General features: G+C 46.3%; 1 protein-coding gene across 2 annotated transcripts; it reads left to right on the top strand.

Annotated features, from left to right (window-relative positions):
* The first annotated feature begins 1,250 nt into the window (after positions 1-1,250).
* Positions 1,251-21,951, top strand: AAR2 (AAR2 splicing factor homolog (S. cerevisiae)). 2 transcript variants are annotated; one of them, XM_011972363.1, is made up of 4 exons: positions 1,251-1,635; positions 4,669-5,478; positions 9,806-10,035; positions 20,599-21,951. In XM_011972363.1, the coding sequence occupies exons 2-4, from the start codon at positions 4,722-4,724 to the stop codon at positions 20,764-20,766; spliced, it is 1,155 nt and encodes a 384-aa protein (XP_011827753.1). In that variant the 5' UTR covers positions 1,251-1,635; positions 4,669-4,721; the 3' UTR covers positions 20,767-21,951. The 2 variants fall into 2 exon arrangements, with proteins under 2 accessions (XP_011827753.1, XP_011827752.1); XM_011972362.1 differs by having other exon boundaries at positions 1,257-1,337.
* The last annotated feature ends 3,730 nt before the right edge of the window (positions 21,952-25,681 follow it).

Raw genomic sequence — 25,681 nt, 5'->3', positions numbered from 1 at the left:
CTGGCCAACAAGGTGAAACCTGGTCTCTACTAAAAATACAAAAATTAGCTGGGCATACTGGTGTGCACCTGTAATCCCAGCTACTAGGGAGGCTGAGGCAGGAGAATCGCTTGAACCTGGCAGGCAGAAGTTGCAGTGAGCTGAGATTGTACCACTGTGCTCCAGCCTGGGCAACAAGAGCAAGACTTCATCGCAAAACAAAAACAAAAAAAGAAGGCAGTCCAGGCGTGGTGGCTCACCCCTATAATCCCAGCACTTTGGGAGGCTGAGGCAGTGGATCACCTGAGGTCAGGAGTTCGAGACCAGCCTGGCCAACATGGTGAAACCTTGTTTCTACTAAAAATAAAATAATTAGCTGGGCATAGTGGCAGGCGCCTGTAATCGGGAGGCTGAGGCAGGAGAATGGCTTGAACCCAGGAGGCAGAGGTTGCAGTGAGCCGAGATTGCGCCATTGCACTCCAGCCTGGGTGACAGAGTGAGACTGTGTCTCAAAGAAAAAAAAAAAGAACAGAAAGACCCAAGTTGCCTGCCCTAAAATCACATAAGCCAATTCTTTGCAATAAATCACTTAATATAGATCTCCTACTGGCTCTGCATCTTTGGTGGAACCCTGATTAATAGTGCAGGGTTAGACTCACAAATAGAAGTTATTTATTAATACCAAATTATCATCATTATTAATTAAATGCATAATATATGTACTCAGCTGAGCTTTTGTGCCTGGTTTTGTGCTCGGTTCCAGGGAAACAGTGAGGAACAAGACAGGCAGCTTCTTCCCTCGAGCGTTGATAGCCTGACTAAGATGTTAGGACTTGGCCTGCCGGAAGGACGCCGGGTCAGAGGGACTGAGGTGGTGACTGCTGCTCCTGCAGCAGCGGAGGCTGACGCTGGTTCTCTCTGGGCTGGGTTTCTGAGGCTCTCCCCGAGGGCCGAGTGTGACTGGAAGCTGAGACATTGTGACCCGGATAGAGACTGGCTGAAAAAGACAGTGACCGAGCGCCTGACTGGCTACTACTGAATAGTAGCCATTGGTACAAGTCTTGGTTATGCTTTAGTGACCATGACTGCTTGCGCCCAAAGTAAGATGGCTGGTGTCTGTGTTTCTGGAAGGGTTTATAAAATGCAAAGGTTAATGAAAGTTGTTCACAGTTCAGAAGCTAAAACGAGAAACTAAGAATAGCAAAAGGCAACATTGCATCCGGCGGAACCTGCAGGTACGGGCCATTCTTCCCGCGACCCAGGGCTCGGCCGGACCGCTTTCCCCGTGGCTCCAGTCAGACGCCAAAGCGGGAGAACTTCCGGTGCGTTTCCGCGGTACCAGAACGTGGGGCGAGGCGGTGAGTGTGGCCTCCTGGCCTCTTTTTCCTTTCCTGATTCCCTGTGTATGTGTGGCCGGGCCGCCCCTCTTCTCGGCTCAGAGTCACGGAGTGCCTTGAACTAGGCCCACCTCGCTGGGGCGGCTGGTTCTCTGCTTGTGGGACGCTGGTGTCTCTGGAGGCCCTTCCTGAGAAGCCGTCGCCAGGGCTTCCCGGATCACACGGAGTTACTTCGCGTTTTTCTTAACTTTAGAGCCTGGGGGCCGGAGACCCTGATTGCACTCGACCTGGCTCTGCCCTACTCTCTGGGTGACTTCCAGTAAGGTCTTTCCCCGAATTGAGCTTTTGTTTCTCGTTTACAAAATGGATATCATACTTGTATTAAATAAATATTTACTAAGCGTCGAATCTGTGCTAGGGATACGGCAGGACTCAAGTCTTGTGGCGGTGACAGCCCTCAATCAAACATCCAAAACTGCAGTTGTGATCATTGAAACGGAATGGTAGAAGGCACCCCAGGGTATATCACAGGAGACCTGATCTAGCCCCAGGTCAAGGAACCTTTACTGAGGAGGTGAATATTGAGCTGCGATCAGAAAAAAGGATTTGACCGAGTGGGGAGGGAAGAGTTTTCTATCTGAAGAGAGAGAGCCTCCAATTTCAGGGTCTGAAAGAGGCCGTTGTGGCTGAAACAGAGAGCTTGTGGGGGACCATGATGTGAAACAAGCTAAAGGGGTTGCCAGGGGTCAGACCGTGCAGGCTTTGTAGGTAATAGGAAGAATTTTGGTTTTTCAAGAACCAGGTGGGAAACCACTCAGAAGCTGACATGGGTGGTGATGTGATTAGATTGGTATTTTGAAAAGGTTACTGCTCTTGAGTGGAGAATGGATTGAGGAGCAAGCACTGAGTGAGAGACGATGGTAGCTTGCATTAGGGAGGTGGTGGAGAGAAGTGGATGGATGTGACTTTAGGTGTTCCAGGACTGTGAGGAACTCACAGAGCTGTCAGTGACAGAGGTTGGTAGACTGCAGAGTTCTATGCATATTTAATAAACCTTTTCCTAGCATCTCCTCTGTGCCAGGCCCTGTGCCAGCTGCTGGAGATATAGTGAATAGAATTACAGACTGGTGGAATTAGAATGAAAGAAATGTCATTATCAAGGAGGAGCACACAGATGTCACAAGGCAAAATGGCTAATTGATGAGCAGTTATTCTAAATGGAATATCTGTTCATTCAGCAAACATGAAATACTTTCTGAATTCAGGATTACAAATAGGAAGATGATACGAATTATTATTATTATTATTATTATTATTATTATTTTGAGATGGAATCTCGCTGTGTCCCCCAGGCTGGAGTGCAGTGGTGTGATCTTGGCTCACTGCAACCTCCGTTTCCCAGGTTCAAGCGCTTCTTCTGTCTCAGCCTCTCAAGTAGCTGGGACTACAGGCACGCACCACCATGTGCAGCTAATTTTTTTGTATTTTTAGTAGAGACAGGGTTTCACCATATTGGCCAGGCTGGTCTCAAACTCCTGACCTCGTTGTCTGTCCACCTCGGCCTCCCAACGTGCTGGGATTACAGGCGTGAGCCACCGTGCCCTGCCTGTTGATATGAATTATTTAGAGCAGTGTCTTTCAAACCTTTATGACTGTGACCTACAGTAACAAATACATTTTATGACACAACCAAGTGTACCCACAAAGCTCCAGAAAACAGTACTTAGCTTTACTACTCTTGATGTATTGTGATATTTCAAAATTTCTGTTATTTTCATTTAAAAAATAATGCTGTTGAGACCTTTATGTTGATTTCCTAATCCACAAATGGGTTGTGACTTGCAGTTTGGTGAAACGCAAAGTGTGGATTCAGGGTAAGAGTCACTTGCGGTGGTTCTGAGGTAACGATGTTAAAATGTACTCTTATTTTTGGAAAAGGATTGGTCTTCGTTTCTGCACTGTTTTATTTTGTTTTATTTAAAGTAAAAAGAGTAAACAGGGCCGGGCATGGTGGCTCACACCTGTAATCTCAGCACTTTGGGAGGCCGAGGCAGGCGGATCACTTGAGGTCAGGAGTTCCCGATAAGCCTGGGCAACATGGTGAAACCCTCTCTCTACTAAAAGTACAAAACTTAGCCAGGCGTGGTGGCACATACCTGTAGTCTCAGCTACTTGGGAGGCTGAGGCACAAGAATCGCTTGAACCCGGGAGGTGGAGGATATAGTGAGCCGAGATCACGCCACTGCACTCCAACTGGGGTGACAAAGCAAGACCCTGTCTCGGAAAAAAAAAAAAAAAAGTAAACAGAATTAAACAGGCAGCTGGTTTTTCTGTGTGTGAAATTTTGGCGTCTTGGCTAGATTGGAATTGCCTAGAGGGCAGTGACTGTCTTAATCTGTGATGTTTCTTTGGGGGCCTGGCAAAGATCCTGGCACAATGCAGGCAGTCAGTGAGTATTTGTTAAATTAATCAGGTAGGTATCTTTGGACTAGAAGGTTAGATAATGGTTTGTTTACATTTGTTTGTGTTGGTACCATTCTTGCCGATATCCCAGAGGCAATGTCTGGGATATTTAGAAGTAGGTAAAATAAGTGTACTAAGCTCTTTCTCTTCTGGCCTGCTTTCTCTTCCTAGGCCAGCTTTACCACCTGAATTCATTCTGGATGAATGGTCCAGAGCCACCACTGATTGTGGGCTCTTTGGGAAGTTGTTTCACTCTCTGGAGTTTAGGTTTTTTATGAGTGAAAGAAGAGGGGAGATTTGTGGTTGAAAAGCTCTCTAGACCTCGAACAAATTTTAGATGTTGAGCCTCCACTTTCTACCGTCTGTCCGTTTCTGGGCCTTCCCTGAGGCTTATGGGAAACTGGATATGTACTTGATTTAATCTTTCCAAATCTTTTGGGATAGTTTTTAGGCAGAATTACAGTTTTAAATGATTTAGGCATAGTTATAGTTTAGAGTGAGCCGTCCAAGCATTTTCCACCCTCACCCTCTCTTGTGAGAAAGAGATCTGAGACGATATTAAGAGTGGATGGTGGACAGAACACTGGCCTGCAGGCAGGGTACCCAGATTCGAATTTGGGTCCCGGTGTGACCGTGAGCATGTCACTTTTCTTTCACTGGTATCTTGTAGCTGTGAAGGGAGTGTCCTTGCATGTTAAACCAAAACACAAAAATCCTTTCTTTTTAATCCTCATTTTTCTCATCTGTAAACTCAATGCAGGGTTGTCATGAGGATTAAGGGAAATAATTATGTCAGGAGTCTAATTCAATATCTGGCACATACAGAATGCTTAGCAAATGAAGCATCTTTCCCCACATTCTGATTAACTCTGATTTCTTTCTTTCTTAGCTGTTCTGGAAGACAAAGAAAAAGGGTTCTTTTGGTCACCTACCACTGGCCCCATGGCTGCCTTGCAGATGGATCCTGAGCTAGCCAAGCGCCTCTTCTTTGAAGGGGCCACTGTTGTCATCCTGAACATGCCCAAGGGAACAGAGTTTGGGATTGACTGTAACTCCTGGGAGGTGGGGCCCAAGTTCCGGGGCGTGAAGATGATCCCTCCAGGCATCCACTTCCTCTACTACAGCTCTGTGGACAAGGCTAATCCAAAGGAAGTAGGCCCTCGTATGGGTTTCTTCCTTAGCCTGCACCAGCGGGGGCTGACAGTGCTGCGCTGGAGCACACTCAGGGAAGAGGTAGACCTGTCCCCAGCCCCAGAGTCTGAGGTGGAAGCCATGAGGGCCAACCTCCAGGAGCTGGACCAGTTCCTGGGGCCTTACCCATATGCCACCCTGAAGAAGTGGATCTCACTCACCAACTTCATCAGCGAAGCCACAGTGGAGAAGCTGCAGCCTGAGAACCGGCAGATCTGTGCCTTCTCCGATGTGCTACCTGTGCTCTCCATGAAGCACACCAAGGACCGCGTGGGGCAGAATCTACCCCGCTGTGGCACTGAGTGCAAGAGCTACCAAGAGGGCCTGGCCCGGCTACCAGAGATGAAGCCCAGAGCTGGGACAGAGATCCGCTTCTCAGAGCTACCCACGCAGATGTTCCCAGCGGGTGCCACGCCAGCAGAGATAACCAAGCACAGCATGGACCTGAGCTATGCCCTGGAGACTGTGCTCAACAAGCAGTTCCCCAGCAGCCCCCAGGATGTGCTTGGTGAGAAGGAACAAGGCTCTTTGGGAGTGGGCCAAGGGGAGGATATTAGCAGAGGTGTTTTAGAATAGGGAGTACTTCTTGTGTTAGTCCAGCAGAAACTAAACCTGGCTAGGAGGCTGAAGATACAGGTGTATCTTTACCCTTAACCCTGGAGATTGTGATTCCAGAGATCTGGAGCGGGGCTCCCGCAGTTTCTGTCTGTCTGTCTTTCTGTCTAATAAACAAGCATCCTAGGTGAACCTAGTACAGATAATCTTCTGTTTGGGAACCACTGATAGAGCCCAGTCCTACAGAAGGAAAAGCTTTGGCCCACTGAGTGGCTGAACTGAGACCAGAACCCAGGACTCTTGGTTTCTGGGCCAGACTTTTGCTCACTGTAGCCTCTCACCTGCCTCCTCAGTTTGCTCCTGACCCTCAAGATGTTGGTCTCTCAACTGGCTTAGAACAGGACAGTGATTTTTTTTTTTAATCATTACAGTTTTTATTGTTGCCTCCCCTTTTATTACAAAAATGATAGATATTAATCATAGAAGAAAAACAAAATTTACTTCAAATCTTCACTACTTAGAAATAACCATTTGTACATTTTGGTATATTTATATTCCTTTTTTTCTGTGTATTTCATTTCAGTGTCTTCTCTGTTTATTTCTATGTACCTCCTCTCAGTCTTTTAAAAATTCAGTATATGGGCCGGGCGCGGTGGCTCAAGCCTGTAATCCCAGCACTTGGGAGGCCGAGACAGGCGGATCACGAGGTCAGGAGATCAAGACCATCCTGGCTAACACCGTGAACCCCGTCTCTACTAAAAAAAATACAAAAAACTAGCTGGGCGAGGTGGCGGGCGCCTGTAGTCCCAGATACTCGGGAGGCTGAGGCAGGAGAATGGCGTGAACCCGGGAGGCGGAGCTTGCAGTGACCTGAGATCATGCCACTGCACTCCAGTCTGGGCGACAGAGCGAGACTCCGTCTCAAAAAAAAAAACTAAAATTCAGTATATGCATCTATGTATATATGAGTTTTTATAAAAACAGGATTGAAGTATATTATTACTTTGTAATCTGCCTTAATATAAACGTTTTTTCATGTCACTAACAGTCACTTTTTTAGGGGCTGTTTCATGTTCCATAGTTACTGGACCAGTTCTCTGTTATGGACCATTGAGGTGTTCCCTATTTTCCCTATTATAAATATCATCAAGTGGCCGGGTGTGGTGACTCACACCTGTAATCCCAGCACTTTGGGAGTCTGAGGCCGAGGGGCATCACCTGAGGTTAGGAGTTCAAGACCAGCCTGGCCAACATGGTGAAACCCCTACTAAAAATACACAATTAACTGGGTGGTGTGCACCTGTAGTCCCAGCTACTCTGGAGGCTGAAGCAGGAGACTCACTTGAACCCAGGAGGTGGAGGTTGCAGTGAGCCAAGACCTCGCCATTGCACTCCAGCCTGGGTAACAAGAGCTGTCTCAAAAATATATATACACATATCATCTAGTGAACATTCTCGCGTGTACTTATGCGTACATTTAGGGATAGAATTGCTGGGTCAGACTGTGCATGTTGCCAGGAGAAGGTTTTGCGTCCTTGCTGGCTGGTAGGAAGCTATTGCCCATCACCTTTGACAGCATTGGGCATGGCAGTTTAACAAAGGCCTCTTCCAATTGGATAGTTGAAAAATGGCACCTTATTTATATTTTTTAAATACTAGTGACAGCAAATATGTGTCACATTTTGAACAACTATTATATATTTACAAATTTTCCAGGTAATTTGCATATTTTCTTGTTGGAAGTTGAGCGAGAAATTTGAATGTAGAACTTTGTTTTTTTGGCCGGGCGTGGTGGCTCAAGCCTGTAATCCCAGCACTTTGGGAGGCCGAGACGGGCGGATCGTGAGGTCAGGAGATCAAGACCATCCTGGCTAACACGGTGAAACCCCATCTCTACTAAAAAATACAAAAAACTAGCCGGGCGAGGTGGCGGGCGCCCCAGCTACTCGGGAGGCTGAGGCAGGAGAATGGCGTAAACCCGGGAGGCGGAGCTTGCAGTGAGCTGAGATCCGGCCACTGCACCCCAGCCTGGGCGACAGAGCAAGACTCCGTCTCAAAAAAAAAAAAAAAAAAAAAAGAACTTTGTTTTTTTTTTTGAGACAGGGTTTCGCTGTGTCGCCCAGGCTGGAGTACAGTCACACAATCATGTCTTACTGCCACCTCAACCTCTTGGGCCCAAGCGATCCTCCTGCCTTGGCTTCCCAAAGTGCTGGGATTACTGTGCCTAGACAGGACTTTTTATATCATTGGGTCAGCTGATGATATAACGTATATTTTAACAGGTATATCTTAATGCATTAGTATTTTCATGTAATAAGTAACTTTTGAAAGTCTGGCTTAAAAATGAATAGAAATCCTGTCTTTCTACCTCTTAAACATTTCAATTCTTCAAAATATATCTTGTGAAAAGGTCTGTTACAGGAATGACTTCGTTGGGTTTTTTTTTGAGACAGGGCCTCACTTGGTGACATGGGCTGGAGTGCAGTGGCATGATCACAGCTCACTGCAGCTTCAACCTCCTGGGCTCAAGTGATCTCCCACCTCAGCCTCCTAAGTAGCTGGGACCACAGGTGTGTGCCACCACGCCCAGCTAATTATTTTTGGTCGAGATAGGGTCTCCCTGTGTTGCCCAAGCTTGTCTCAAACTCCTGAACTCAAGCAATCCTCCTCCATTGACCTCTCAAAGGGCTAGGACTATCCCTGCCACCACACCTGTCCAGGGATAATTTTGAATCTACATCACAGCTCTTTGAAATTATTTTTGATGTCATAATTAAATTTTAGACAAGGTCAGAAATGCACAAATTTAAATAAATGTCCTAAATGCAAAGAATAGGCTAATATTTAGTTTCACAAACCAAGTAAAGCCAGCTGAAGAAGCAAATCATTAACATATATTACACAAAGAAAATTTGACTGTATTTGAAAATACTGGTCAGAGATCCAAAATATCTCAACCAGGTAGCTATTCACATAAATCAAACTTAGTTCCATATGCTTAGGACAGGGAGCTAGTTTTTCCAGGTCTCTGGAAGTGGCAGAGATCAAACGCTATGCATTTAAAGAGGTATTTGGTGTTGAGTGCATCTCTTCTTTTTATGGCCCACATGGACATATACCTCATTAAATTTCCAGCCACCTTTGAAGTAGAGAGAATGCCTGTGATGAGTGGCAGTAATTCTGCGGTAACCAGAGACCCCGTTACTTGCCCAGGGACAGTGGTGTCTGGATCATCAGGTCTCTTTGTTTGAGATGGGCATCTGATAGAAATTGGGAACATAATATTTTTTGAGTGCTACTTTGTGCCAGGTGTTATTCTAAATGCTTTACGTGTACTGTATCCACTCATTTAATCTTTGCTGCAACCCTCAAATAAGGAAATCCAGGTCTTAATAGATTGAGTAACTTGCCCAAGGTCACACAGCTGCTAAGTGGCAGAGCTAAGATTTGAATCTAGGCAGTTTGGCTCCAGAGCCCATGCTCTTAGCCACCAAGCTGCTCATAGAGATTAAATCACAGAGCCCTGTGATTAAGCAAACAAAAAATAATCTGGCTGGCATGCTGACCCTGGAATAAGTACTCAGGAATTTTTCTGTGGTGGGAGGTCCTAGAACTGTTCCCACCCAATAGAGAATCTGTTTTATCTTTCCATTGCCCACATTGTGAAGCATTGAAGTGCGGCCTTGGGCAAGCCCTTGACCTCATCTGTAAAATGAGGCAAATACCACCTTCCTGATTGCCTGTGGAGTTGGGCTGAGGGTTACATGGTGTAGTGCAGTATTTCTGTGACCCTGGAGCAGACCATCCGCATCAGAATCACCTGGGGAGCTTGTCAGAGCTACAGATATGAAGGCCCCATCATCTCTCCTCAACCAGAACCTCTGAGGGGGAAGCTTGGGTAGCTTTACTTTTAACAGACTCTCAGTGATTCTGATGGGCAGCCAGGTTTGAGAGCCGCTTGGCATAATATCCGTGAACACATTTTGTAAACTTAAAATGCCAGGCAAATACTGGGAATACTTCTTCTCTTGCAGTCTGACTTTACAGAAATCGAAAGCCACAGGTTGGTTTCCCATGGCTTGAATTCATAGCGGTTCAGCAAACATTTGTTGAGTACCTGTTAGGTGCAAAATCCCATGCCAGGCTCTGCAGGAGTGACAAGGATAAAAGGTAATCTGTTGCTGAGGCCCAGTGGAATTGATGGCCTTGTGAACAGTGATGGAGAGTGTCAGCTGGTTCTCCTCTCCCTCAGAATCACTTCTCCTCTCTGCACCTTTCAGGTGAACTCCAGTTTGCTTTTGTGTGCTTCCTGCTGGGGAATGTGTACGAGGCATTTGAGCATTGGAAGCGGCTCCTGAACCTCCTGTGCCGGTCAGAAGCAGCCATGGTGAAGCACCACACTCTCTACATCAACCTCATCTCCATCCTGTACCACCAGCTTGGTGAGATCCCCGCTGACTTCTTTGTAGACATTGTCTCCCAAGACAACTTCCTCACCAGCACCTTACAGGTGAGCAGTCTTTCTGACTGAGCTGATGCAGATGTGGGTCAGAATTGAGGCAACAGTATGTGTTTTGTTTCTTGCTATTCTTCCATGACCCAAAAATGTTTATATTTCAGTTTCCTAGTCTTGGGATATTTCCTGGTTTTCTCTCTCTTACTCAATTGTGTTTCTATGCCAGAAATTTTCTCTCTGTACCACGCTCACCCTATACCTCATCCCCAGTGTGCCTAAGTACAGTGGGGTACTTGGATTTGAATTCCTTCCACTGCTTTGGTTTACTCAGCTTAAAACAGCTTTTCTTTCTCCCTGTAGCCATGAATTGCTACAACCCAGTAAAGCAAAGTTTTGAAGTTTTTTATTCCCAGTGAAACATCTGCAGCTCCTTAGATCTCATTTAAGCATTAAAATAACTTTGATTTCCTGTTCAAACAAAATGTGCCAGTTTCTGCAGAGATTCTATGACAGAAAAAGTGAAATTTGCTTTTAACTTGGCAATTAAATTTTCATTATGAGTGGTAATTAGGAAAGAAGCTTCAAACAACTTACAATCTTCATCCTATGCTATTTCCTCCCTTTGCAAACAGATTAGTTTCCTTTGTGTACTTGGGACAGCCTCTGTCACTCACATTGTGTAACTTTCTCAAGAATAGAAGAGGCAGAAGCTGCCAACTATCAGTTTTCATACTTTCCCTCCCATGAGCTTCTTTCTTCTCTCTGTGTGTAGTACCCCCATGAGGCCTGCTCCATATAAGGCAGCTTTTCACCAACCTTCCAATCCCACTCAGGGTAACAGAAGGGATGAATATTCATTAAATGTTGGGGCTGGGTGTGGTGGTTCATGATTGTAATCCCAACACTTTGGGAGGTGAAGACAGGAGGATCACTTGAGCCCAGGAATTAAAGACCAGCTTGGGCAATATAGTGAGACCCCGTCTCTACAAAAATTTAAAAAATGGCTAGGTATGGTCATGCATACCTGTAGTCCTAGCTACTTGGGAGGCTGAGACAGGAGGATCACTTAGTCCAGGAGTTTGAGGCTATAGTGAGCAATGATCGTGATCGTGCCACTGCACTCCAGCCTGGGCAACAGAGTGAGACCCTGTTCACTCATTGAATCCCTTTGGAACCCTGTAAGATGGAGGTATTATTCTCACTTTACAAATGAGAACACTGAGAACGGTTAAATCATTTACTTGAAGTCATACAGCTGGCAGATGGAGGTCAGGATTTGTACCCAGGCCTGAGTCTTGGTTTCCTGCCTGTGCTTATACCCTTGTGTAGTGAATACAGTGAATCCCCTAGAAAGGATTATTGATTGATATCAGTGAAGACTTCATCGAGGTCCTGTTTCTCAGAGGTACAGAATGCTTTTCTAAAGCCAACCTACTGTTGGACGAGTCCCTGTGAGCAAGCATCTGACTTAAAGCTGGCAGTTGAAGGACCTGTGTAAACCATGGCAATGAGTCAGTCAAGCGCATGGTTTGAGCCCGGTCTGTTCCACTCAGAAGAGCTATAAAACTGTCCTTTTACTGGTTCTTCATGTAACAGAGAAATTAAACCCGTTTGTCCTTCCTCTGTGGGGAAAATTTTCCCCAAAGGTACTAGTTATGGGTTGTGAGGCAGTGTGAGGAGGCATTAGCCTGCTAACTTGCCTCTGGCAGTGGCTGCTTCCCTCCTGATGCACATTGATGCTGTCGCACAAACACGGGAGGGCCACGGTGTCGCTGGCTGTCGGGACCATTGTTAGCACAACCAGCAGCTGAGCTCTATAATTGCCAGGCTTTGTTGCCAGCAATGATTTACAAAACAGAAAGTGCCCAGCTGGATTGCTGGATGCCCAGGTGGGTTGTGCAAAGCTGATGGTTGGAAACGTTCAGTCTTTGGACTTTTCACCAAGAAAATTCGATGTCATTATTTGGAAAAATCCAGGGCATGTCCCAAAAAAAAAAAAAAAAAAAAAAATCTGAGCATTCTTCATATATAACATTCTACTGAAAGTGTTGAGGAATATATATATATATATATATATATGAGTTAGCCAGGGTTCTTGCCCTCAACGGATTTGTTCATTGATTTAGCAGGTAATTGCTGAGCATCTGCTGTATAGAAGACTCTGTTCTAGAACTGGGAATATACCTGTGAGCAAAACAGAGTCACTGTCTTGACTCTTGTATTTTGAGGAAGTTAACTAACTAAGTAACTCCAGATAGCAGTAAGTATTTTAGAAGGCAGTCCTGCCCTAGTACCATTTCCCTAGCCCCAGCCTTTTGGTCTTACCTAGATTGCATCGGAGTTTACCAGCCTCCATGCTTACCCATTACCCCATCTCTCTCACACGCTGCCACTTGAGGTGCTGCTCCATAATGCAGCTGTGATCCTGCTTCTCTGTGGTTCCTCATTGCCTAAAAAATTAAAAGCCCAAACATTATTCGCAAAGGCCATTCTGATCTGGCTTCTTATCCTGTTCTCCAGCTTCTCCTCCCTCTCTCTGTTTTCCCCCATCAACTCCAGCGACAGTGGTCTCTTTGCAGGTTCCCAGATAGGCTATGCTGTTTCATGCTTTTTAAAAAAAAAAATTGTGGTAAAAAACATGGCCGTTCCGTGGTGGTTCACGCCTGTAATCTCAGCACTTTGGCAGGCAGAGGCTGGAGGATCAATTGAGGTCAGGAGTTCGAGACCAGCCTGGCCAACATGGTGAAACCCCGTCTCTACTAAAAATACAAAAATTAGCCTGGCATGGTGGCGGGTGCCTCTAGTCCCAACTACTCAGGAGGCTGAGGCAGGAGAATCTCTTGAACTGGGGAAGCAGAGATTGTGGTAATTGAGATTGTGCCACTATACTCCAGCCTGGGCAAAAAGAGTGAGACTCCATCTCAAAAAACATAAATAATAAAAATGAAATTGTGGTAAAAAACACAATTTAGCATGAGATATGCCCTCTTAACAGATTTTCAGTGTTCAGTACAGTATCGTTAACTATAAGCATCATGCCATCCAGCAGATCTCTAGAACTTCTTCATCCTACATAACTGAAACTTTATACCCATGTTTCATACCTTCTTGCCCGAACCTGATTTTCCCTCTCCCTGGTACATATTTGATCATTCTACAGCATGCCCTCAAGGCATCCCTCCTCTCTCTCTCTCAATCTCTCTCTCTCTCTTTCTCCCCTTTCCCTACTCTTAGCCTACTTTGTACTTGTCACTATCATATTGCATGAGATTAATATATTGTCTGCCTGACTCCCACACTGAGTCATGGGTTCCTTTTACATGAGGCCTATTTTTTGTTCATCTGGTTATCTTCTTTTTTTTTGAGACATAGTCTTGGTCTGTCGCCCAGGCTGGAGTACAATGGCGCGATCTTGGCTCACTGCAACCTCTGCCTCCCAGGTTCAAGTGATTCTCTGGCCTCAGCCTCCCAAGTAGCTGGGATTACAGGTGCACACCACCACACCCAGCTATTTTTTTGTGTGTGTTTTTAGTAGAGACAAGGTTTTGCCATGTTGGCCAGGCTGGTCTTGAACTCCTGACCTCAGGTGATCCACCCAGCTCATATCTGGTTATCATCAATATGTTGTCAAGGCCTAACATTTATTTCATTTCATGTTATTGGGTGTTTTTAGGTGGATAGAGTTCATAATTATTTTGGCAATGTAAATATCGTAGGTATAAACAGTGGAGTCTGATCAAAGGGCATTAGGAGCACCAGAGGGACTGGTTAATTCTGACTGGGGTTGAGATTTGAGGGGATAAAGGACTAGGAATGGTTTTATGCAAGGGTGGAAGTGGGGGCATTTGACCATGCACTTGAGGGATGACTGAGATTTCAAAAGGCACAATGTGGAGAAGTATATTATAAAACTTTTTTTTTGTTTTAAATGGAGAGTCACGTTGATGCTATGTTGGCAGTGAGAGTCCAGTTCTCCACACAGAGGCATTCACTCAGGGCATTTGTGACTGAATGAATCAGCCCATAAAAGGCTTCCTCAGCCAGCCGCCTGCCCTCCCAGGTAGTCAAGTAAGTGGAACTGGCTTTCTTACTTAGGAGCTTAAATGGCTACTACCCGTGGAGAGGGATTGGTGTTTGTGTGTGTGAGCACTTAAAAACAGCCACATTAGCATGGATAAAATCAGCCACGTAATGCGATGCTCTTAGCCATTAATTTTTTTTCGACTTTCTCATGTGAGGCCCTTTTGAGTAGAAGCCACTGGTTTTTTACAAATCCCTTGGATTTCACTTGAATAAAAGTGATTTGTTTTACAAAAATAGATACAGTTTTTTCTTTTATTTAAAGCAACGTAAGTCATCATAATTCATTTAAAACCAATGAAAGGATAATCTGAATTTAATGATATGTTAGAAAGTGAGTTATGTACAAAATAAGGATTTTTATTGTTGATTGTGTAGTATTTAGGCATATAGTCATCTAACCTGTTTTTAAAAATACTTCTAGTTACAATAGGCCATGTATGCTTTCCAACTTCCTTTTTTGCTAGTATTCTAAATATGCGTTCATCTTTAACTCTTGAGGGGAAAGCACCAACTCGATAGTGAGGTCTATGGTATTTTTATCACGATGCCCACTATGATAAATGTGCCTGCCTACGCCTAACACTCTTGCCGTTAGCTATCTCTTTTGCATGCTTAGTCTCATTGAGCCCTCACAACAGTGCTAGAGGCTAGGTCTGTAATCCCATTGTACAGATGAGGAAGCAGGCTCAGGGAGGTCACATAATTTGCTCAAAATCCACAGAGCTAATGGAAGGCAAGGCTGAGCTTTACATTCTAATAGCCTGTGGTGGGCTTCCGTATATGATTAGAGCCCCAGATGAAACATCCTAGATTTTTCAAACTGCCCTCAGGTGATCTCATTCGCTGCTTTTCACCTTCCTGGTCATCATTGTGAAACAATAGTCTTGCTTTTAATACCACTTTCTTCTGCTGCAAGTAGAAACAAAATCTTCTACCTATTGCTAGTTTCATTCTAAGTTGAATAATTATTTGGGAATTGAAAAATTTAGGAAATGTCATCTTTTTGGTCTAGCTAAAAAAATAGGATAAGATAGTGACATAGCTACTACCTTGATATTTTGAACTTCTCGAGGTGACCTAACTGAACTCAATTTATTTAACTTAGGTTTAAGAGAAGCTTTCACATGTATGACTAAAGTAATTTAGAATTTCATAATACACAGTTTAAATGATTAAAGTGTTCATGCTTTATTTTATATTTGAAGAAGAACACCCAGTAGATGTGCTTTTTGTTTTAGATAAATGCGTTTGTTTACAAAATATTATCCTATTTCAAAAGTATTTTTAAATATTTAGTATTAATCTGCTGAGATTAAGGTGATTTATGTCCCAGTGATGTTAAAAAGTGTTGATTTGATTTTGTTTTAGTGAAAAAATAACTAGATCACTGTTAAGTTTCCTGAAGAAGGCATAAAATTAATCTGAAAGTAAAAGAATCAGAATAAGTTATTTCTTGGAAACTAAGTAGTATTTAAACATCTTCACTTCTGAATTGTGAGGAGTTTTTACAAATACCAAGTTTGTGAAACTGTGGTCAAAAATAGATCAGGGGATGCCAGGGGTTAGTGGTGAGGGAAGGGTTTGACTGCTAAGGGGCAGCATGAGGGAGCTGTTTGGAGTGATGGGATGGTTCCATGTCCTGACTGGGGAGATGGTTACACAAATTTATATGCACCTTCAAACTCAGAACTGGATACCAAAAGCAAACACTGTGAACATATATCACATGGTGGTTGCATGGGGGTATATATATATTTGTCCAGATGAACTGAGCATTTAAAATTGATGAATTTACTAGCCTGGGCAACACAGTGAGAACCTGTTTCTACAAAAAATTTAAAAAAAAAAAAAAAATACCAGGCGTGGTCGCTCATGCCTTTAATCCCAGCACTTTGGGAAGACAAGGTGCAAGGATCACTTGAGCCCAGGTGTTCCAGACCAGCCTGGACAACATGGCGAAACCCTGTCTCTACAAAAAATACAAAATTAGCTAGGCATGGTGGCAGGCATCTATAGTCTCAACTAGTGAGGAGGCCGAGGTGGGTGGATCACTTGAGCACAGAGGTCAAGGCTGCAGTGAGCTGTGATCACATCACTGTGCTCCAGCCTGGGTGACAGAGTGAGACCCTGTCTCAAAAAAAAAAATTGTCTAGGTGTTGGTGGCGTACCTGTAGTCCTAGCTGCTTGGGATGCTGAGCCCAGGAGTTCGAGGCTGCAGAGAGATAAGATCATGCCACTGCACTTCAGCCTGGGCGACACAGCGAGACTCCGTCTCAAAAAAAAAATAAAAATAAAAATAATAAATAATAAATAAATAAATGAATAAAATTAATTGTGTGTAAGTTGTACCACAATAAGGTTGATTTTTTGTTTTTTTTTTTTTAAGTCAATCCAGACTATGCCCTGTGTCCTAGAGGCTGCAGAGGGGACAGTTCCAGAAGCACCTTGGTTCCCCACAAGGCAGTGCTAAAACTGAATATTAGGGATGGATTAAGCCTCTGTCAAGACAAAAGGTCTGGGTAGGGGAAGGATGAAGCAGAGATGCCTCTGCTTTGACAGGACTGTGCTCAGCATTCGTCACTGCGTGTTGCAGCAGGCCTAGTGTCTTACCTCTACGGTGGGAATAGTCAGTTCCTGGGCTGCCTCCCAGGCTGTGGTAAAGATCAAGTTGGTGAGTTCTTTAAAAAAGGACGAAGCACTTTTTAAATTAGAAACCTTATTTGTTAGACTGAAGGTGTCTGTTTTACCTGCCTCTAGTGGAATTTATTCCCAGGCAGTATTAGAGAGGTGCTTCGGGAAGATGGGTGATGAGCGTGAGCCCAGCTTGTTCTAGCCTGTCACTGCTGGCCATTGCCAAGTGCAGGGCAGTTCCTGGGTCTCATTAGGTCATTTGGGGTGTACCCTTTGGGCTCTAACTCTATACCTGGCCCTGGGCAATATGCTTTGTGGGACACATCAATAATTAGGACGCAGTCCCCACATTTAGAGGGTGCAAATCACTGTGATACAAGCACAGTGTGAGGAATGCCATGAGGGAGGCTTGGGCACAGTGCTGGGGAACAGAGGTCTGAGCAGTTCATGTCACAAGGAGGTGGCTTGAGAGCCATGGCGTTCAGGGGCCTAGTAAAGAAGCTGTCTCCTCCCTAAGATGAGCCTTTCATTCTCCCCGGCATCACCACATCATTATTGAACAGCTGTTTGGTGCTAGGCACTGTACAAAAGTGAACCAAAAATTGAACCTGTGGTTGTCTTCATTCTTCTGTTCACGAAACATCTAATGGGTTCTTTTTGTGTGTCGGGCGCTGTGCTGAGAGTGGAGCACAGTGTGAAAGAGCCGCTGCTGTGAGGTTGCTCCTTGTCTGGTGGGCGAGATCAACAGCAAATGGCCTGTTACCTTACTGAGACTGATCAAGGTAGCCCTGGGGCTGAGGGAGCGCAGAGGAGCACCCGCTCCATCCTTGGTCTGGAAGACATCATAAAGGAGGTGATGTCTGAGCCGAGCCTGAGTCTTTAGGAGAAATTCGTAGGTGAAGGAGGAGAAAGCAGGAGGTGGAAGGGTGTTAAGAGCAGAGGGAAAAGCGTGTGTGCAGAGAGGCGCAGAGGAAGCAGTGGCACATGTTTGGGCGGCTGCTCAGTGACTGAAGAGCAGGGACTGTGGAAAGTCATCCAATTCCCATGTAAGAAAGGGAAACTGGAAGAGACTTGCTAATTCAGCCCAGCAGGCTCCCCACAACCTCTGGGGATGGCCTCATGGGTGTGCAGGGCCTCCAGAGCTAAAACTGTTTGAGAGAAGGCTTCTGTGCTGTCCGTACCAGGCCCCTCCCCAGAGTTCAGCCTTGCTCCAGGCAGGCTCCACTAGCTGCCTACAGACAGGCCGACCCCTGGCTTCCCCATGGCCCTCGCCACCAAGATCACACAGCCCCTCTAATTAGTTATTGATCTGGCATTTTGTTGTGGCTGTGCTTCCCACTCCTACGTATAGTCGATTCCCAAGTTAATGAAGCTGGATTCTGTACCGTCCTCCTTCCCCCGCATCACTTCTCCCTGGGCTCACACTGCTGCTACTCCAACGGAATGGCTCCAGACAAAGACCACTGAAAACGAGCCGCACTCCTGCTAACAGGAAGATGGCACAGAAGTGGGTGGGAGGAATATTGCCTCTGGAATCAGCTGCAGAGTACGCCTGTTGCCTTTGTTGGGTCAGGTCTCCTGGGGCCCAGCATCTTTCCATGGTGGCCTGAAAGCCAACTGTGGCATGAGGGTGATGTGGATCAAAGAGCTTCTTCCACCGTCACACCCCTATGTCTCTGGGTGGGCCTGTAGGGTAGCAGATGGTAGTCTGGGAAAAAACACTTCTTCCTTTCTGGGTAATTTGTATTCAGTCATTTAACTCCTCTCAGCTTCCATTTCCTTAAAATAGGCATTCTGTTGTATCTTCCCAGGGTGTTGGGAGGATCCAGTTGGATGCTGTGTGAAACTTCTTTGAAAACAGTAAAACAATATAAGAAGGAATCATGGGTTTGCTGTTACTCTTAGGAAGGCGCTGGGATCCCGGACAATCTGGAATGGGGTTTCAGATGTGGAAAAAATTACCATTCTGCTCCTCTGCCCATGTTTGTATTAAATGAAACTGTTCATGAGAGCATCAGAATAAGGGGTTAATAGAATATAGAAAGAACTCCTACAACTCAACAATGCAAAAACAACCCAATTTAAAAATTGACAAGGAAGTTGAATGGACATTTCACCAAAGAAGATACAGAATGGCCAATGTGCACATGAAAGCATACTCAATATCCACTGATCATTAGAGAAATGCAAATCAAAACTACAGTAAGATACTACCTCCCACCTATTAGAATGGCTATGATTTAAACACACACAGAAAATAACAGGCGTTGGCCAGGATGTGGGGAAATGAGAACATTTGTGCATTGCTGGTGGGAATATAAAATGGTAAGGCCCCTGTGAAAAACAGTGTGGCAGTTCATCACAATTTAAACAGGGAGTTCCCGTCTGATCCAACAGCTCCACTCCTGGGTTTCTGTGCAAAAGAATTGAAAGCAGAGACCCTAAGAGATATGTGTACACCCATGTTCATAGCAGCATTATTCACAATAGCCAGAAGGTAAAAACAACACAAATGGACATTGACAGATGAATAGACAAACAAAATGTGTTATCTGCGTACAACAGAATATTATTCAGCCTTCAAAAGAAAGGAAATTCTGACACATGCTGCATCATTAATGAACCTTGAAGGATATTATGCTAAGTGAAATGAGCCAGTTGCAAAAGGACAAATGCTGTATGATTCCACTTAGATGAGGTGCCTACAGATTCATAGAGACGGAAAGTAGAATGTGGGTTGCCAGGGCCTGGTGGGAGGAGGGAAGGGGGATAGGGTAGTCGAATTCATAGAGATGGAAAGTAGGATGTGGGTTGCCAGGGCCTGGAGGGAGGAGGGAGGGGCAGTTGCTGTTCAATGGCTGCTGAGTTTTGGTTGGGGATGATGGGGTCATTCTGGGGATGGATGGTGATGATGGTTGTACAGCAATGTTAATGTACTTAATGCTACTCAACTGTACACTTAAAATGGCTAAAAGTAATATGTATATTTTGCCACAATTTAAAAAAAATATTTAAAAATGGTTGAAGTGGTAGATCTTATGTACAAATGCTCCTCAGCTTCCCATGGGGTTATGTCTTAATAAACTGTAAAGTCAGATATACTGTAAGTCAAAAATGCATTGATTACACCTAATGTCCCTAACATTGCAGCTCAGCCTCGCCCACCTCAAACGTGCTCAGAACACTAACACTAGCCTACAGTTGTGCAAAACCATTTAACACAAAGCCTATTTTATAATGAAGTATTGAATATCTCATGTAATTTCTTTAATACTGTACTGAAAGAAACAATTCAAAGTGTGGCTTCTTCTGAATGTGTATCACTTTGCATCATCATAAAGTCGAAGTGTCGTAAATTGAACCATCGTAAGTCAGGGTCCATCTGTATATTTTACCACAATAAAAAAAAAATCAAAGACAGCTTTTAAGGGGGATAGAAGCCTCAAACTGGCAGCCTGTGGCCCATTTAGAAGATTAGAGCAGCAATTCAGTCTTGTTGGCTTGGCGCCTAGGACTTTATGGGGTCCAGGGGCTTATAAGCACCCCCAAGCCTTTCTTAGGACCTTAGTACCAACTGGTGTAGCTACTACCTGTTCCTCTGGGATACTGCCCAGGTGTCCAGTAGAACCCCCCAGGGGGTGGGGCCGGAGTCATGGCCCCAGCCTTAACAGTGGGGCATCTCTGCCCAGATAGTAATTTTCCATTCTAGTCCTGCCCTAGCATCTCAGCTGGGTTTGGACCTTCTTTCTTGGTTTGGGGGGAGCACAGCAGGTGTCCTGGGCCTATGCCAGTGGCAGCTGATCCACCCGCCCCAGAGAGCCGAACACCATGAGGAAATTTCCACAGCTTTCTCGCGCTCGCCCCCCGTCTCCTCAGGAGTGACTTATCCTCTGTTCTCTGTAGGTTTTCTTTTCCTCTGCCTGCAGCGTTGCCGTGGATGCCACCCTGAGGAAGAAAGCTGAAAAGTTCCAAGCTCACCTGACCAAGAAGTTCCGGTGGGACTTTGCTGCAGAACCTGAGGACTGTGCCCCTGTGGTGGTGGAGCTCCCTGAGGGCACCGAGATGGGCTAACTCGGGCAGCGCTCTCAGCTGCGAGGGGCCCCTTGCCACAGGGCTGCAGTCCTGGCCTCTCCATTTACTTCTTCCTATCCTGGGACCTGTGAGGGCAGCAATCTCTCCATATCCCACAAAGATGGAGCCAGAATTCCCTTTTTCACTGATAAATATGTTTCTTCATTGCCAAAGAGGCTGTACCCATCCTGAGGGCACATTTGTGCGTTCCCCATCAGCTGGGCCTTGGTGCTAACCTGGCTGAATTTCACACAGGCTCTTACAGAAACTCCTAGGGGAGACCTGCCTACATGGCAACCAGATTCCCTCTGAGTGAGAAGGAATTGAACCAAAAGTCCTAGAAAGAACTGACTGCTTGTTCCACAGGAGCTTAGAAAACAAGAAACCCTGGATTGCCCAGGGGGTCTGAGAGGTCTGTTGGTGACTTTTTTTGCAGTTAAATGCAGGGTGATGGGGAAATGAGCCTGCCTCTTGCTGAATGGGAGCAGAGGACTTGGGCCTGCGGCTTCTTGGAAGCCCTTGATTGGGAAGAGAGTGTCAAGGGAGGCAGCTGGATTCAATCTGGCAGGTGGTCAGCTTCAGCTTTCTCCATCAAAATCCCATTCTCATGTCCAGAGGCCCAATGGGTCATCTCCCAAGGTGGGTGTGGCCCCTGACCTCAGGGGCCTTGCTGGTGCTGTTACCTCCCACCTGCTCCATCCTGAGGCCTCACCCAGAAGTGGGACCCTCCCCTTCCTCACCAGAGCCACCGTCACTGTTTCTGATGACCTGGAGCGTCAACAACAACCAGAAAGGTTTCTGCCCAGGGCAGGCTTCTTAAGGCCCTTAGGAAGTTTTGTGCCTTCCAAGTGCTGAAGAAGACCTGGTCAGCCTAAATCTTCCCAGTCCTGCTGTGGAGCTGTCAGTCACTGGAATAATAAGCTCCTGGTTCCTTGGGAGTCCTGGGGGCACGCCTTTCGTGCTGTGTGGCAGGGTTCCTCTCTAGACAAGTACACAGGCCCTGCCACCCTGACATCAAACTGCTGTACTATGATCACAGTCCCTGTGCCATCCTTTTCCAAGGCTGGGGCTCACACCAGGTTTTTGAATGAGAATCCCTGCTGGTTAAGACTTTTGCTTCCACTTGTTTCCTTGGAGATGTTTTTCCAAGAGCATAATGTACATTAAAGTCTTCGAGTTGAGACAGAATCCCCTTGTGTGTGTGTCTCTTGCAGCTAATCCGCCTGATCTCCAGAGCAGCCAGGCTGCTGTCCATAGACACACACCTCCCTCCAGTGTCTGGGAGACCTGCCCAACCTCTGGAGTCTGGAAGAGGCGGGCAGCCAGTGTTCCTCCTGTTCCTCTGAGGCCCCTGAGACAGGCACACAAGGAAGAAGGGATGAGGCCCCATGTCTCAATAATAACCCAAGATTCACCTTATATGAATTGGCTCCTCTTTTTCTCCCAAAGCCCACTCATCGGAACTACCTGGGGAGCTTGTGAAAACTGTATCTTTAAAGGAGTGAAGTCCTGATACATGCTACAACATGGATGAACCTTGAGAACATGCTAAGTCAAAGACAAGGACCACCTATGACATGATTCCATTCACGTGGCATGTCCACTATAGGCAAATCCACAGAGAGGGAGAGTCAATTAGTGGTTACCAGAGAATAAGAGACTGGGATGGGAGTGACTGCTGATAAGCCTGGGATTTCTTTTTGGGGTGATGAAGATATTCTGGAATCAGATGGTGGTGATGGTTGTACAACCTTATGAATTTACTAAAAACCACTGGAAGTAAGCACTTGAAAATGATTAATTTTATGGTATGTAAATTACATCTCAATAATTTCTGAAAATGGAGATTCCCAAGTCCCATCCTGCAGAGTTTCTGAGGCAGCGAATCCGGATGGGGCCTGAGTTCTGAGGCACACTCAGTTTTGTTTTGTTTTGTTTTGTTTTGTTTTGTTTTGTTTTGTTTTGTTTTGTTTTGTTGAGACAGAGTGTTGCTCTGTCACCCAGGCTGGAGTGCAGTGGTGCGATGTCGGCTCACTGCAAGCTCCGCCTCCTGGGTTCACGCCATTCTCCTGCCTCAGCCTCCCGAGTAGCTGGGACTACAGGCGCCCGCCACCACGCCTGGCTAATTTTTTGTATTTTTAGTAGAGACGGGGTTTCACTGTGTTAGCCAGGATGGTCTCAGTCTCCTGACCTCGGAGGCACACTCAGTTTTAAGTAACATTACCTGTAAGTGACAGCATTGCGATTAGTACCTGGAGCTCCCCTGGGACAGAATTTGTCTCCCATCAGGGCAGTACCTGAAAGTTGGATCATGTAACCTTGTTCCCCAAGCGTGTCAGTCAGTATTCCTGTGTTTACACAGATGCACGCTCCCTACACACACACACACACACAACAGGTTAAACAAAACTAGCTACTGTTTACCAAGGGCTCTGTTCTGTTACTTCACTGAAATCCTCAGCAATATGTGGTAAGTACTCCAGTTATCCCCATTTTGCTGATAGGAAAATGGGCTCAGCTGAAATCACTGCCAGGGTCACAGCCAGTGAGTGCTGAGAACAAGAGTCAGGCCCCTGCCTCTGGTGTCCACAGCCCACTCTGCAGCTGCATTCACAGCTCCGATTTCCTTCCTTGCTGGCCCCACGTGTCCAGGGCAGCCTTCCCCTCCGCCCTGCTCCCAGCCTTGGCCCTGCTGCCATCCAGCTGTGTGATCGTGAGCAAGCTGCTTATGTTCTCTGAGCCTCAGCTCCTTGCACGAAGTAAGAGTTGGCTTGGGGCGGGCATGGTGGCTCACGCCTGTAATCCCAGCACTTTGGAAGGCTGAGGCGGGCGGATCACAAGGTCAAGAGATTGAGACAATCCTGGCCAACATGGTGAAACCCCGTCTCTACTAAAAATACAAAAATTAGCTGGGTGTGGTGGCGTGCGCCTGTAGTCCCAGCTACTCAGGAGGCTGAGGCAGGAGAATCGCGTGAACCGGGGAGGTGGAGGTTGCAGTGAGCCGAGATCTTGCCACTGCACTCCAGCCTGGCCACAGAGTGAGACTCCATCTCAAAAAAAAAAAAGGCTTGGATTTAGGTTTCTGATATAGAATCTGTGGGCTCCCACAGGTATTTAAAAGTTGACCCTTGTGTTATTTTAAATGTTTTAAAAACAGAAACTACATTTATACAGGATAATATGACTGGGCTGGCAAAAAAAACCAATAGGTCTCTTTTGTTTGGGGCTGCAGTGACGTCCACTTTAGGTCTCCTGCTCGCCCCAACAGGCAGTCCTCTGTGTGTCTTTGATGAATAAAAAATGTGAAAACAGATTAATTATTACTTAATACTTGCAGTATTTTTGGAAGGCGGACGCTTTGGGAACAGAACCAGTGGCACTGCCGATCTCCAAGCTCCCTTCCAGCTCTAACACCTCTACATGTGAAGCTATTGGCAGGACCTGGCCTGATTTAAAAACCCTCCCAATTGCAGGCCTCATGGGGTCTAGCTCTTATTTGCAAGGCTGGTTCATCCTATTAGCAGAATCAGCAGAGGTGGTGACTTTCTAACCCCCTTCCCCTGTCGCCATGACAAACCCTCCCTGTTGTGAGCCTCTTTCCCATCGAATTTCTCACCACGTGAGCAGTGGAGGAGTTCCCCACTGTTGACTGCCTCCTGCCATTGGTAATTATCTCCCCACCATCCTACGCTTGTAAATATTACTTAATATTCCCAGCGCACTGGGACATGCTGGTGTCTCCAACTAATCAGACTTTGGCTTGACTGAGATGCTGTCCCCTGCTGACCTGGGGACCGAAAATGCAGAGTGAATGCCACGGTCAAGGCCAGCACTGAGTCACATCCGCCAGATTGAAAGCGGAACCATACTGCTTTCATGGGGAGGCTTACCTGAGGTCCCCTGTAATCCCGGGAGCCCGTGTGGTCCTGCAGCTCTGCAGACACTGCTTTTTCTTTCAGTCCCCCGCTGACTGTAGATGGCACTTCCTCACCTCAAATTCACTGGATCTGTCCTGGACAGGCTTTGTTTGTTTCTGTTAGAGCCTTCTAGACCCTTCTATCTCCAGAGCATCCAAGGTCTCTGGTACTGGCTTGTTCTCCCCCAACCCTGGGCTCCTGGACAGGCCTCCCTGCTGAGAGGTGGGCTGAGCGAGAAATAATGTCAGCTGCTCACTGCTGGGGGGCAGGGTGCACAGGCATTCATCTGGCACTCAGCTCCCCATGTCCCCTGCGCCACCGCCGCCCCACCCACCCCCAGCCTGCCAGGCCTACTATCACGTGTCCTGGATCTGTGTCAGCTCCCTCGATTTCTCTGGAAAACAGGAATCCTGAGCATTGTCAAGCTGACAGCTGCTTGGTGGGAGGAGGCAAAAAATATGGGCATCTCAGTTGCATTGTCCAATGTCAGGTGGCCCGCCCGAAAGAAGCTCAACAGGTCCCTCTTCCTTGGATCTTTGTCTTGCTGCTTCTCTCTCCTGATTTCTCCCTCTTCCCTCTGTCCACTTCCAAAAATGTGCACCTGGCTCAGGTCTGGCCTCTCACTTCTAAGGGACAACAGATGGAGTTACATCTTCAGGAGAGCCCGCCTGCAGTGAGGAGCGCTGGAGAAAAATGTAGGACCTTCACCCAGGAACAGAGAGGTGGGAGGGCTGGCCTAAGGAGGAGGCCTCCACATACTTGAGGGTGTAGAGTGGGGAGCCCGGGAGAAGCTACAGGGCAGCTGAGGTCAGCTCCATGCCTGTGGCACTCAGGGACCACGCCCCTGCCCAGTGAGCTAACATCCTCCTGGGGGAGCCACACAGTAAGCATGCTAAGTAGATGGCAGAGTGGGCCCATCCTGAGAAGTGCCCGTGGGAAACAAAATAGAGCAGGGGAAGGGAAACGGAGAGTCCTGGTGGGGTGAGGGGACATGCTGT

The sequence above is a fragment of the Mandrillus leucophaeus genome, unplaced genomic scaffold (genome assembly GCF_000951045.1).
Source record: "Mandrillus leucophaeus isolate KB7577 unplaced genomic scaffold, Mleu.le_1.0 Scaffold129, whole genome shotgun sequence".
Taxonomy (NCBI): domain Eukaryota; kingdom Metazoa; phylum Chordata; class Mammalia; order Primates; family Cercopithecidae; genus Mandrillus; species Mandrillus leucophaeus.
Note: the sequence above shows the minus strand (reverse complement) of the source record. Positions and strands in the feature narration are given on the sequence as shown.